At 52.2% G+C, this 12398-nt stretch overlaps 1 protein-coding gene across 1 annotated transcript in view; it reads left to right on the plus strand.

Annotated features, from left to right (window-relative positions):
* Positions 1-830: 830 nt before the first annotated feature.
* Positions 831-12398, plus strand: part of ITPKB (inositol-trisphosphate 3-kinase B) — a 67616-nt gene continuing 56048 nt past the window's right edge. Inside the window, exons 1-2 of the mRNA XM_071421687.1 lie at positions 831-1529; positions 2917-3991. Of these exons, the coding sequence (XP_071277788.1) occupies positions 3083-3991 (909 nt within the window). The 5' untranslated portion in view covers positions 831-1529; positions 2917-3082. The remainder of the gene's footprint in view (positions 1530-2916; positions 3992-12398) is intronic.

Raw genomic sequence — 12398 nt, forward strand, 5'->3', positions numbered from 1 at the left:
TGGGTGTCTCTGTCTGCCTGCCTGTGGGATTGGTAGTCCACACCTTCTGCCAATTCGGAGACCTCTCTGCCCCCGTTTATGCTCTAGAGGTTATGTCTTAATTACAGAAAAGCTGATCTGCTGTGACATCAATTTCCCTCTCTAGGGGAAATTCCTAGCTGTGAAATCCTAGCAGAGGCAAATTGCTGTTCTTTTTTCTTTTTCTTTTTTTTTTCCTTTGGCCAGTCCAGATCAACCCCAAAACTGCCATCTCGGTTTGACCTTGACTACTGCTTTGAGAGTGAATCGGAGAGCCTGCTCTCTCTCCTAAAGTGCTGACGTACAGACAACTATTTCCAATGGGTTATCTTGATACAGAACTCGGGCTGTATCACAGCCAAGAGCCTGCTGCTCCTGCCAAGCAGGACCCAAGCCTGGGGGCTGCAGGAGCTGAGAAAGTGCTGTGAATCAAAAAGGATGGGCAGTGTCCTGAACGAGGACACTGCAGCCCTGCCTAAACCGGGGGCAACATCACAGCAAGTCAAAGTCTCTCTAGAGAGATGTGGGGATCATCCTACCTCCCTTGGGATGTGCTCACCCACAGCCACGCAACCTGGCAGAGGGAGGGCTTTGTGCCAGCCTCGGGCTCGTGTGAATGAGATGACCAACACGCAGAGAAGCAGCAGGACTGAGCCGTGCTGCCTGGGGAAGGGGGATGCCGGGTGAAATGGCTGTGTCAGTCCGTGCCTTCGAGCCGGCTGCGTGGGGAGGTGGGTGGCCTCAGGCTGCGCGCTGCTGGCGCTGCCGGCACCACCCTTTGCCTTGACCGCTGTGCCCGGGGAGGGCTCTGGTGGCCGGCAGCGCTGGGGCCGGGATGCGGAGGTGAGCCGGGGATGCCCCCCCCGAGCGGTGCCGGGGCTGGCCGGGGGCTCTGCCGAGCCCGCACCGCACGCCGCGGCCGCGGGTGGAAAATGCCTCGTGTGCCTTGAACCCACAGCCCAGCCACCAAAGCACGGCGACGGTGTTGTTTGTTTTTTTTTTTTTTCTTAGTTAACAATGGAAACTTTTTTTTTTCAGTATTTCCCTCCAGCCTGAGCCGAGCGACAAGAGAAAAAAAAAAACTTGTTCCGCTGAGTTCAACCCCAGACAGACTCACAACTTCCTTCCTGCTCTCCTACCCCCCTCCCTCCGCTCTCCTCCTCCTCCTCGCCGCTCCTCTCCCTCTCCTCCTCCTCCTCCTCCTCCTCCTGCTCCTGCTCCTGCTCTCTCCGCCTTTCCAGCCGCACCGGGAGCGGGCGCCGGGGCCGCGGCGCGGAGCTGCCCGGAGCCGCCCGGAGCGCGGAGCCGCCCGCGCAGCCTCGGCCGCCGCGGCGCGGAGGGGCAGAGCCCGGCGCGGCCGGCCCGCCCCGGGGCGAGGAGAGGCGCTCGGGGCCGCGGAGGGAGCGGGAGACCCGGCAGCCCCGCGGCGATGGTTTCGGCAGCGCCCCGCGGCCGCCGGCGGGCGCTGCCGGGCGGCGCGCACTGAGGGCGGGCGCGGATCCCGAGCCCAGGTAAGCAGCGGCGAAGGGCAAAGGCAGGGGGGTCACGGCCGCCCCTCCGCCGGGGGATGTCCGGCAGCAGCGGCGGGCGCCGTGCGGGGGCCAGCCGGACCCCGCGGGGAGGAAGGGGCGAGCTGGGGGCGCGCAGAGGGGCAGGGTGCTGCCCTGGGCTGTCCCACAGCCGAAGTGTGGCCGAGCACCTTGTGCCGGTGCTCGCTTGGGCAGCCGAGTCCGGGTGCTGGGAGCTGTGCCGGGGATTCCTGCAAAAAGTGGCTGTCCGCGCTGCCTGGGCTCTGCTGAGCCTCGCACTGCCTGCAAGCAGTGCCTGGAGGGATGGGAAGCCCTTTGGTCACACCGTCTGCTGGGACTGCGCTTGGACTTGAGGGCATTTACCTGCCAGGAGCCTCACAGGGATACCGCTGATAGCATCGCACACGAGTGCTTCCAGAGGCGTGTACACCCATAGCCAGAGTTAGCGCACTGTGTGTAAACAAGTTTGTACTCTCATGTGGGCAGTGTGTTTGTGCAGATCTCAGGAGCGCCCGTGCCCCGGCATGGGATGGGGACTGCAACTCCAGGGCACATGGAGCAAACAGGAGATGACGGAAAGCACACTGACATGCACAGGGGAACAGAGAGCCACCTCCGAAAGCAGAGCCTCTCTCACGTGTGTACACAGTCACACACTCGCCACAACAAACAGCACTGCACATCTCTGTATGTGGGGTTCCAGGCTGTGACTTGGAGGCATTTGCAGCCTGCATTGTCCCGGACAGCAGATGTGCTCAGGGAAGGCACATTTAGCCAGGGCATTCATGAAGATGTGCAAAGCCGTGTTGTTACACATGGGAACTTAAAGGACTAACTGGAGATGTGACCCTGTACCATACGCAACAGTGCAAGCAGGGAGTCGTCCCATGTATCATATAACATAAATCCATTCCTGAGACTTGGTCTTGCTGTAGATGACAGACTGTAGGGTGGCAAATTTAAGTTGTTTGGAGTTTTTTATCTTCCTTTAGAAAATGCCAGGTTTTGGGGTGAGCGCTTGAAAGCTGCCAACTTTCAGTTCACACCAGTTCACTGTAATTCTCTTATTCTGTTGTGGGAATGGCTGCTGGCTGTGTGTCCTCTCGGACACTGCTGCTGCAGCCGTGTCGACAGGCAACCTGGAGAGGGGGCAGGGAAGGCAGGGAAGAGGGGAAACAGCCGCAAACCTGACTTCCCTTTCCCTCAGATCTTTCTGATGGCTGGCCTGTGTCCCCACGGGTGGCACACTGGGCATGCATGCAGGTGGGAGGGGCGCGCAGGAAGGGAAGAGTCTGGCACGCTGTGTGCCCAGCTGCATGGTGAGCTGAGGGAGGGCACAGAACTACTCTCACTGCTTCTCTCTCCTCAGCTGTCCCGTTTTATGGAGCTGCGGGCTAGCAGGGCCAGCCCAGCTCCCCGTTCTCCTGCTGGCGATGCTGCTGCTCCCGTCGTGCAGAGAACCCGGGCGGCCCCGCAGAGCCTGAGCGCCGAGGCGGCAGTGGCGACGGCCCCCCTGTGCTCCCCGGCTGACTACTATGGCCGTGTACTGCTATGCGCTCAATAGCTTGGTGATGATGAATAGCAACAGCGAGGTGACAAGCGGCGGGAGCAAGACGCCGCCTCCTCCCGGACAAGTGCTGCCCAGGGGTCCGGAGACGCCCGGCAGCTGCCGCTCGCTCCCCGTCTTCAGCCCGGCCCCGGTGCCGCCCCGCTCCCCGCGCTGTGGCCCCGCTTTCCTCTTCCCCCTGCCTGAGGAGCCCCTGAGGCAGCCGGGCAGCCCCGTGGGACGGCGGGGCAGCCGGGGCGAGGAGGGACAGCCTGGGCCTCCCATGGCACGGCAGCTCCAGCGGGAGCTGCACAACGTGCAGGTGAACCAGAAAGTGGGGCTCTTCGAGGCACACATCCAGGCGCACAGCTCTGCTGCCCAGCCGCCCCGCAGCCCCCGGCTGGGCCGGCCCCGTCCGGCCAGCCCCACGGCACCGGCGGTGGCACTCGGGACTGGACCCCGGCCCCGAGCCCTCGGAGAGAGCGAGGCCCCCGATGCTGGTGGGGGGCAGCTTTGTCTGAGCACTGCAGAGCCCCCCAGGAGGTCAGGGATGACGGTGGAGCTGGCAGAGAGCAGCAGCCCCCTGGAGCAGTCCGGGCCTGCAGCACGGCCGGAGGAGGTGGTGGTGGTTCCCACAGGACTGAAGGGCCAGCACCCGGCCATCGGTGGGAGCATCCCTGCCGTCATTGTCACAGACCTGGGGGGCCCGGAGGAGGAGGCGGGCGCCGTGCCCCCTGGCAGCCTGCCCGTCCGGAAGCTCTCATCGTCCTCTGCGTCCTCCACTGGCTTCTCCTCGTCCTGGGAGGAGTCCGAGGAGGACATCTCCAGTGACCCTGAGCGCACCCTGGACCAGACCCCCGCCTTCCTGCAGACCCTGGACCAGCAGAAACCCCGAGTGGTGAGTCTTGCAGCAGCCCTGGGGAGGTGGGCTGAAGGGTGGTGGCGTCCCTGCTCCAAGGCATGGCTGCAGCAGCAGGGCACAGGTCTGTTGCAGCAGAGTTCTACAGAGAAACTTTACACTTGCTCAGTGGTGCTCGCTTTCCCTCACATGAAAAGCTTTCAGACTTGGAAGAGGGGTTCCTAGCCGGAAAATCCTCTCAAGAGAGAGTAGTGGTACCTGTTTCATTGTGCACAGTCCTTGCAGAGCTTCCCTGGTGCTGCAAAGCTGCCTGCCAGCATGCTTAAAATACATCCATGGACTGCAGCCTTCTGCTGACATGTGGTTACGAGCCTCAGTTTTTCCTCAGTACAGCTTCCCTGGGTGCTGGAGGTTTCCCATGGTTTACATGAGCCTGAGGGAGAATTTGTTTCCTCCCTGGAGTTGAAACTGTGTGGGCCAACTGTCTGTTCAGGTTTACAGTGATGCCCATCACCACAATGTCTCTGTGTCTTTCACACAGAAGCAAAATGCTCTAGAATTTCTGGTAATTCCCCTTTTTGAATAATACTTCTTGGTTGTGGGGTATCTTATATTTTAGGTAAGCGTATTTTTATTAGGTATTTATATTAAGTTCATTTTGTTTCAGGATCTTTGTTGTGGAGCTGGTTGTGAGGCTTAAGGCGAGAGAAATCATCGCCTTAGTTGATTTGTGTTACTCTTAGAGAAGAAAGGTCTCCTCAGAGAGGAGAGCTCTGAGGCATTCTCCAAAGGCATGAGACAGTCATGGGGTTTGTTGTGTCACTAGAGGAGTTCATTGCATGTGTGAGTGCATCACACAGAGCCTGCTTTGCTCTGAGCTGTCACACCAGTTGTCTGGAGGGCTTTGAACCACTTTAACCCAGTGCAGGGCACCCATCACGAGGTTCTCCAACCAGCACATGGTTTCTGCTCTCATCCAGCTCTGAGACATTCCATTGATTTGAGCCCAGCACTGGAGCATCCCACTGACAAACCTTGAAACATACCGGACAACACAGTGGCTCCTTAGTTTAAAGAATTTAACAAAGGCTCATGAACTTTCAATGATGTATTTCACTATGTTTAATTTCCTGTAGACACATGGTAGTGAAACTCCTGCTAAATGCAATGACACAAGGAAAACTAGTGCAGGGAAACATCTAAGTGAAGGCATCAAACTTGGAAGAACTGAGACTGTGGTTTGTGAAACACTCAGCAGGCTGAAATAAGTATCTTTTCTTTTGTACTCCTTTTGTCCTAGTCCAAGAACCAGGCTTGGTTCAGCTCAAGATGGAGCAGCAGCTGAGTAAAAGCAGTTAAGAAAGTTATGAGCCTGTAGTTCATCGTGTTTGCAGACAGTTTTGTATTTTGGGGCTCTCAGCTGATGAATCAGCTTGTTCCCTTTGGGAGCTGCTACAATCCCTCTGCTGATTAAATTCTGCTGGTTTTATGTGCATGAGCTGTAGTAATCTCTGCTCCATTCTCTGCGCTAATGACTGTTCCTAGTGCCAGATCCCACTGATTTGCTGCTGAAAACAGTTCATTGATGGGCAGAAGCATGCCTGATGCTCCTGTGGAAAGCTTCCTGGAGCCTCAGGCTGACTCTGCACAACCTCCCGTGGCCTCCAGTGAGCTCAGCCAGGCCGGCAGTGGCTCAGCAGCGAACAGGCAAGGCTCATTTGTATTGCTAAAAGCTCTGGATGAGAGCGAGCTCAGATCAGGTCTAAGATCAGAGTAACTGCTGGGCTCCATGGGACTACTCAGGCTAAACGAGATGAAGATGTGGTCCAAAATGTGTCAGGCAGCCTAAGGAGGTGCACTTGATTTTGTGTTTCAGTGCTGGAGTCTCAGCAGGGGCAGCAAGGCTAATTTACAATGATACTTTCCACTGGGCTCCACGGGTCCCATGCAGGGCTGATCACTGACTTTGGCAGGTTATAGTCAACTTCTCAGCAGGATCATGTGCAAATGCCCAGTAATTCAAAACTGATTTAGTATAAATAACACCCAGCTTTGTGTACTGGTTGGCAGTATCTTGTAAATCCATAATGACAGCAGAAGGCAGCTACTGAAGCAGTGTCAGGTTGCACACTCATTTGTTTTCATGAACTCACTGTTTCCTTTCAACAACGCACACAGTCTGGAAATGAGTTGTGTAATGAGGGAGAATGTGTGAGAAGCTCTCTCCACAACTCATGCTTTTAGTCAAATCCTGGGAGATCTCAGCCCAGAGAAACCAAGGTGCCTCTGGGTGCCTGTGGGTTGAGTAGATGAACGCAGGGCAGGCAGAGAGCCCTGCCTGTCTGCACTGGGCACTGCTGGCACAGGGGAGGCTCTTGTACCTGCAGGAGAGGTAATGAGGAGCGGCAGGAAAGCAGTTCCTGCTGCAGATACGGTCTGTGCTGCACATCTCACATAGAATGTTTACAGATTTGATAAACAGCAGGCCTGCTCCTGCCCTTCCTTTTTGGAGGCTGTGTGGTTTAGCAAATCTGTTAGGGATGTCCGGCGGCCTATTGTAGTTCCTCCTGACATCCCAGGGAAACAGGCACATCCCTCCGGCTGGCATGGACTCGTCCTCCATTTGTCCTGCAGGTAGGAAACTTTGTTTGTGTTCAGGCCTGAAAATTGGCCAGTAAGAAAATCATGTTGCCAAGTGCAAGGGAAGGAGGTATTGTGGCCACAGTTTTGGACGCTGTGACCCAGAGCAGCTCTCTTGAGTGAAACGGGCTCTGTGTCTGTTTGTTGAAACAGTTTGCTCAGTGCTGTCCCTGTCCCTGGATAGCACCAGGGGACAGTGACCCTGCCACGGTGGTTGCAGACGTGTGAAGTGCAGTGACAGTAAGAGCACGGTGACGTTTTGCTGTTTAATTGCAAATCCACTTAAGGTCTGAGTAAACTTCCACGTAAGGGCTTCTGCAGCTGTGGCTTTCCCCGGGCTGTGGGCTGCTGCCGGAGAAACCCCACGCTTGTTTGTTGATGGTTTCAGAGACACTCGAGCGATTGCACTTCTGGGGCTGTGTGGGAGGGATGGGCTGTCCGGGCAGCACCTTGGGATGGGACACTGTGGTTTGGAAATGCCACAGGGGAGCACTCTGTGCACACCCCCTGTGACCAGCACGGGCAGTTTGGGGAAGGAGCTGACCTGAGGCCTCTGCTCACCAACCGCCTGAGGCAGGAGGATGCAGAGACTGCTGGAAGGCACCTGCCTCCCTTGCTGTCTCATGCTGATGGGGAGAATCTCTCCCCTCCTGGCTGATCACACAGGTTGGGTGTGTAGGGAAGGGAGAAGGTGCTCCTTTGTCCCAGCTTCTGAGTGGTGCAGGTAGCCTGAAATGGCAGCCCAGTCTCTTGAGGAGATTTCACACCTAAGACAAGATACCTTCTAGCTGTGACTCCCACTGGCTTCTCGACTGGAAAAATAGCAGAGTATGAGCTTTGCCATTCTGGGGACTCTGTTGGCTCTTCCCAAGGAAGAGCTGATAACCAGGATGTACTCTGCAGCAGGAGACTTGTCCCACTCTTGGAAACTGGCTGCGCCCCTTAAGCAAAAGATATTCCAAAGCTGGTCATTAGTAAGTCCTTGTCATTGACCTAAATTCCCTAGTTTGTCAGCTTCTCCAAAACTGGAGACAAAGCAACAGACAAGTGGGGGCAAAGGCAGGAACTGTGCGAGTAAGCACGTACTATAGAAAAATGACATGTTGGGGGGGAAAGGAACCCCTTCCTGGAAAAACAGTGCAAGACACTGCAGTGTTCCTCTTCCTGGCTTTCCCACAGCTGCTGTGGAAACACAAGGATGTACAGCAGAATAGTAATCAAGGGACTTGGTACTCTGTGAAACTTCTGCTCCTTTCGGCCGGCTGAATAGATTTCTCAGAATAAGAGACTTCCATTAACCTGTGCGAAATGGCAAGGACTTTTGGAAAAAGCTAACGGCAGTGCTGATGACAGGCATTCTTTTAATTGATTTATTTGTTTGACTCACAATGGCTGTTAATGCAGTCCTGAAAGGAGCCAAGTTTAGATAGGGCTAGTGTCAGCCAAGGGCCTCTGGGACCTTTGCTTATTTCTCTTTGAGATGTTCCAAGGCATAAGCTGACAACAGGAGTCCTGATTTGTTCCTATAAAAATCAATCAAATTAAATATGCTTTCATTCCCTTTCCAAGCTGTCGCTGTGATCAGGAAGTCTCCCTGTTACAGAAACCATGACCACATGGCTGTGGTGATACATGCAAGCCCTGTGAATATATATCTTTATGCCAAGTGTGTTTATGTGTTTTACTCCTTACTCCCACTGTGTTTGTCTTAAAAGCTCCTAAGCTTATGAGCTAGTGAGTGGTATCTCTGATTTAGTATCAATATAATGCCTGGTGTGTTAGGGCCCTGCTGGCTTACTCAGAAGAGCGACTGTTCTTTTAGCAGTGCACATCATTGACAGGGAAGATGCTTAGCACACCTGGTAAGCTGCCAAAGGATGGAGTCTCCTTGCTGCAGGAAGACCAGGGGGAGAGGGGAATGAGGTGGGCACCTGTGTGTTTCCCCTTTCAGAGCAGCAGGCTCAGCAGGCCTGGCAGCACGGCGTGTTCTGCCTGCCAGGATGGGATGGGGACACCCCGGTGCTCACAGGGCTGGGCAGAGCTTCAGGCTCTTTGTGGATGGAGGCTGTGCACTCCAGGGACTTCACAAAGCACCACTCCCTATTCCATAGCTAATCCTCTACCTACTCACGTCACCTTCTCGGGGAATAAGAAGCTTTTTTATGGGCTCCCACCCACGGAGGCCAAGTGAAGATGCTGCCATAACCCAATGAGAGACATATGGTGCTACTTCAAGTCTGTTTTCATCAGCACGTTTAAGCTCATTGGGAAGGGTTTCTTCTCTTTGCATATTCTCCATGATTGACAGGGCAGGAATTACATGGCACATAGCAGATCCTTTTCATAGAGGGACTCACTTGCTAGCACAGCTGCTGTCTCTTGCATATTTTGTTTCTCAAAAAAAATTTCATGCTGAAAGCATCCATGAAAGTAGCAAAATAAACCTCCCCCCATACTTCTGAGGTGCAGGAAGCACAAACATTGGGCCCATCATCCTTAGGGTCCCCAGCTCTGGAAAGAGCCAGATTTCCTCCTCTTCTGGGGGGAATTGCAGGATGTCAGGAGCTTGCCTGTTTGGATCCTTTGGATGGAAAACTGAACGTCCGCAGAGCGAATTTCATGGATCAGTGGAAACTTCAGAGTTTTGTCTTCACCTTTTTAGAGGCTTGCAATGACAAAACCCAAACTGTAGTCAGCACCTGTCTCATGTTTTCCATATTATTTCTGTAATGTGTTAGGACAGATTTGCATGTGAAGAAAACATTAGTGCAGCACTGAGTTCTCATGTGCCATGTGATGGCTGAAAGCCACTGCTGAGCTAATGTTTTCTTTACATGTAATTCTGTTCTAGCTCACTACAGAAATAATGGCATCTATGGATGACACTAAATGTTGCTTCAGCTAAGATTAGTCTTCTGTAATGGTTGGAGATTATTTTGTTTATACCAGTAGGTAAATTTGTGCAGTAAATTTGACCTGCTTTCTTCCAATGAAGCCCAGCCAAGCTTTCTAAGAAAGATATGTTAACATTTAACAGACAGTGAAAACTAAATGTTAACATTTTCAAATCACTGAGTAACTTTGCAGCTAATCCCTTTTCTTAAATGGGACTTTTTGGGAATTGCTGGCTCCCACACTTGCTGTGTCACTTGAAATGGCCCTTTTATGGCATTCATCTTGCTTAGCCTTGCTGGGTGTCTCCTCAGGCATCCTAAGGTTCTCCTAATGTAGCTTTCTTCTCTCTCACTCTAATGGGATTTTGACAACCAGCCCAAGAGTTTGCTTTAAGACAGAGGAATCTGTTTATGAATGTCTTCTATAAAATTTATTGGAATTTCATTTTTTTTCCTACACATAAAAGCCCAGGTCATGCATAGCCTGCACAACGGCTCCAAATAGTTCAGAAAGCTGATTCAGTATGAGGTCTACCAGCCTTAAAAGCAAGTGCCTGTGATTGGCTTTTAAATCAGTGTTTGGGCAGCAAAATTCAACTTGCTCTGCAACAGGATGCTCATCCAGCAGCGCCTTTCAGCATGAATTGGTGCAGGTACATTCAGAAGTTGGGGGTCTCCAGCTGCAAGTTTCAGTCTGGGTGCATGCACTGTGAATGCACTGGGAATTGGTGGAAGCCTTTGGAAAATGCAGGCTGCAGCTCCTTCTTTCCCAGGCACAGCTCAGCCCAGAGCTGCTGTCACAGCTGTGTGCCTGTGGAGATCCTCATCGCTGCTGTCAGCCATGGATGCATTTACAGAGTGGTTTCTGACCTTAATTTCCCAGAGATGGGTAATATTGGAGTCAGGAGCTGCTGCAGGCTACTTAGACCCATGTTAGACTCTTCCCTCTCTCAATATTTATTTCAGCCTTTTCATACATTTCAGCCATGAAAAGAAAAAGTGATTTTTCTTTTTTTTTTTTTTTTTGTAGTAAAGAGAGTTCTTTTCATTAATGACATGGGAAAAGGGACAAGCCAGCAGAAGGAATTCAATTCCTCTTTTAGATGTAAGATTTATTGCTGGTCAAAACACAAGGATTGCTTTTGGAAGGAGAAACTAGGGGGTAAAACAACAAGTGCTTAGCACTTACAACTACTTCTTGTAAGCAGTACAGTGTAGTATCTGATCAGTGCTACACAACAGGAACTTCATTAGCATTCTGCACTGTTGTGGTTTTAAGTAATAGTAAAGCATCCCTCGTCTCTGTGAAAGACAGAGATGTGCTCAGGAGGGACATGCCTGCAGACATTTTAATGAGTTAGATTCTAAGGACAGAATCAGGTTGTCTCTTCACTGTTTGCTTCACACACTTGATTTGCAGAGATGTTGGCACCTGGGGCTGCTGTGGCGTGGACCTCGCTGAACTGCTGTGAGTTTTTCCCAGGGTTTCATCCTTGACTTTAAATCTTGTACTTGGCATTTTGGACAATAGGGTTCCTGTACTGTGCAAAGCAGAGGGAGGACTCACGGGGTGTGCAGTCTTTGCTGTCACAAAGCTCCCTGCAGCCACAATGAGGACCAGTATATCTACACCAGGAGTGACCAGCACAACATTTTGGTCGAATGGCTATGATAAGGACATGACACAACTCTTTCCTCCCACCCCATCAGCATTTGCAGAAGGGGCTGTTTAGCAAGGGCTAAGCAATGGCAGCACCTACCTTCAGCATCAGATCCTTCTCCTCCCCCTTCGCTTCCTGTCCCTTTGCCCTTGCTTGGGCAATTCATCTGCAGCAAGATAGAATCAAAGAACCCTCTTCCTTTGCTAAACAATTTGCTCCTTTTGTTAGGGTCAGATAAAACGCTGATAAAAGCTGTTGTAGCTCCGCTGAAGCCAGCAGGAGCGTGCTGCAGGTTTGGCCCTTGATCGTTTTTCTTTGCTGTGCTCACTCCTGCATGTATCCAGTTACATCTTGTGGTAAATCCAACCTTAAGCTGAATTAATGAACCAGAGGTGCAGTCCCTCTGGGGAGGGTTCACAGGTACAGCGCCTCAGAGCCTTTGGAGACAGGAGGTTTGCAAATGGAAAGTTCTGCAGGGAGGCTTTTTGGAAGCTGCATTTCAGGGTTGGGTGTTTTTCTCTCATTTCTTGCTCAACAATTTCTGATCCCTGCCACTCAGGAGAAGGGTAGGAGCCAAGGCTGGCCTTCAGCTCACCACTGAGCCTTGTTGGTTGCAAACCTGCATTTTGGGAAGGAAGGCGTAGGATTAGTTTTTACCCCATTGAGTTAAATGCATTCAAAACATTTTCATTAAAGGGGGACTTAAGTACAAGCCCAGGGGTACCTCTCAAAAGAGGGGAGACCAGGGCTCCAAGAAGAGGTGGGAGGAAGGAGGAGGTGAGCAGCCTCCTTCTCACCATGTGGACCATAGGACTTGCTTTGCTGGCAGCTGCAAGCTCCATTAGTTATCCAGGGGTATCCTCCCACTGCAGGCAAGGTACAGAGCAGCCAGTTGGAGAATTAGCAACGTGTCCAAATGTAATATGGTTGCTATTATGGGTAATATATATTTAACACTCTGCAGGGACCGTTTAAACCTGCATCTGCAGGAAGGGGAAAAAAGTCAGGTTTGCTTTCTTGGCAGACTGCAGATGAGAGAGTCCAATCTATAATCTCTCTTGGTATGTTTTATGTGGGTGGGTTTTGTTAAATTACAGGCAAAGTTATTGCACCCCTAGGCTACTCACATTAAATGCTTCTCCAATTTTAGCAACATTCTTTCCAGGCTCAGCTACATTTGTTTTTGTCTTCTCTATGGCAATTGATGAGCTCAGTCTGAAATGTATAACTCCACGGGATCTCCTGTTATAT

Source organism: Agelaius tricolor, unplaced genomic scaffold, assembly GCF_023055355.1.
Source record: "Agelaius tricolor isolate 1412-34295 unplaced genomic scaffold, bAgeTri1.0.p SCAF_1, whole genome shotgun sequence".
Taxonomy (NCBI): domain Eukaryota; kingdom Metazoa; phylum Chordata; class Aves; order Passeriformes; family Icteridae; genus Agelaius; species Agelaius tricolor.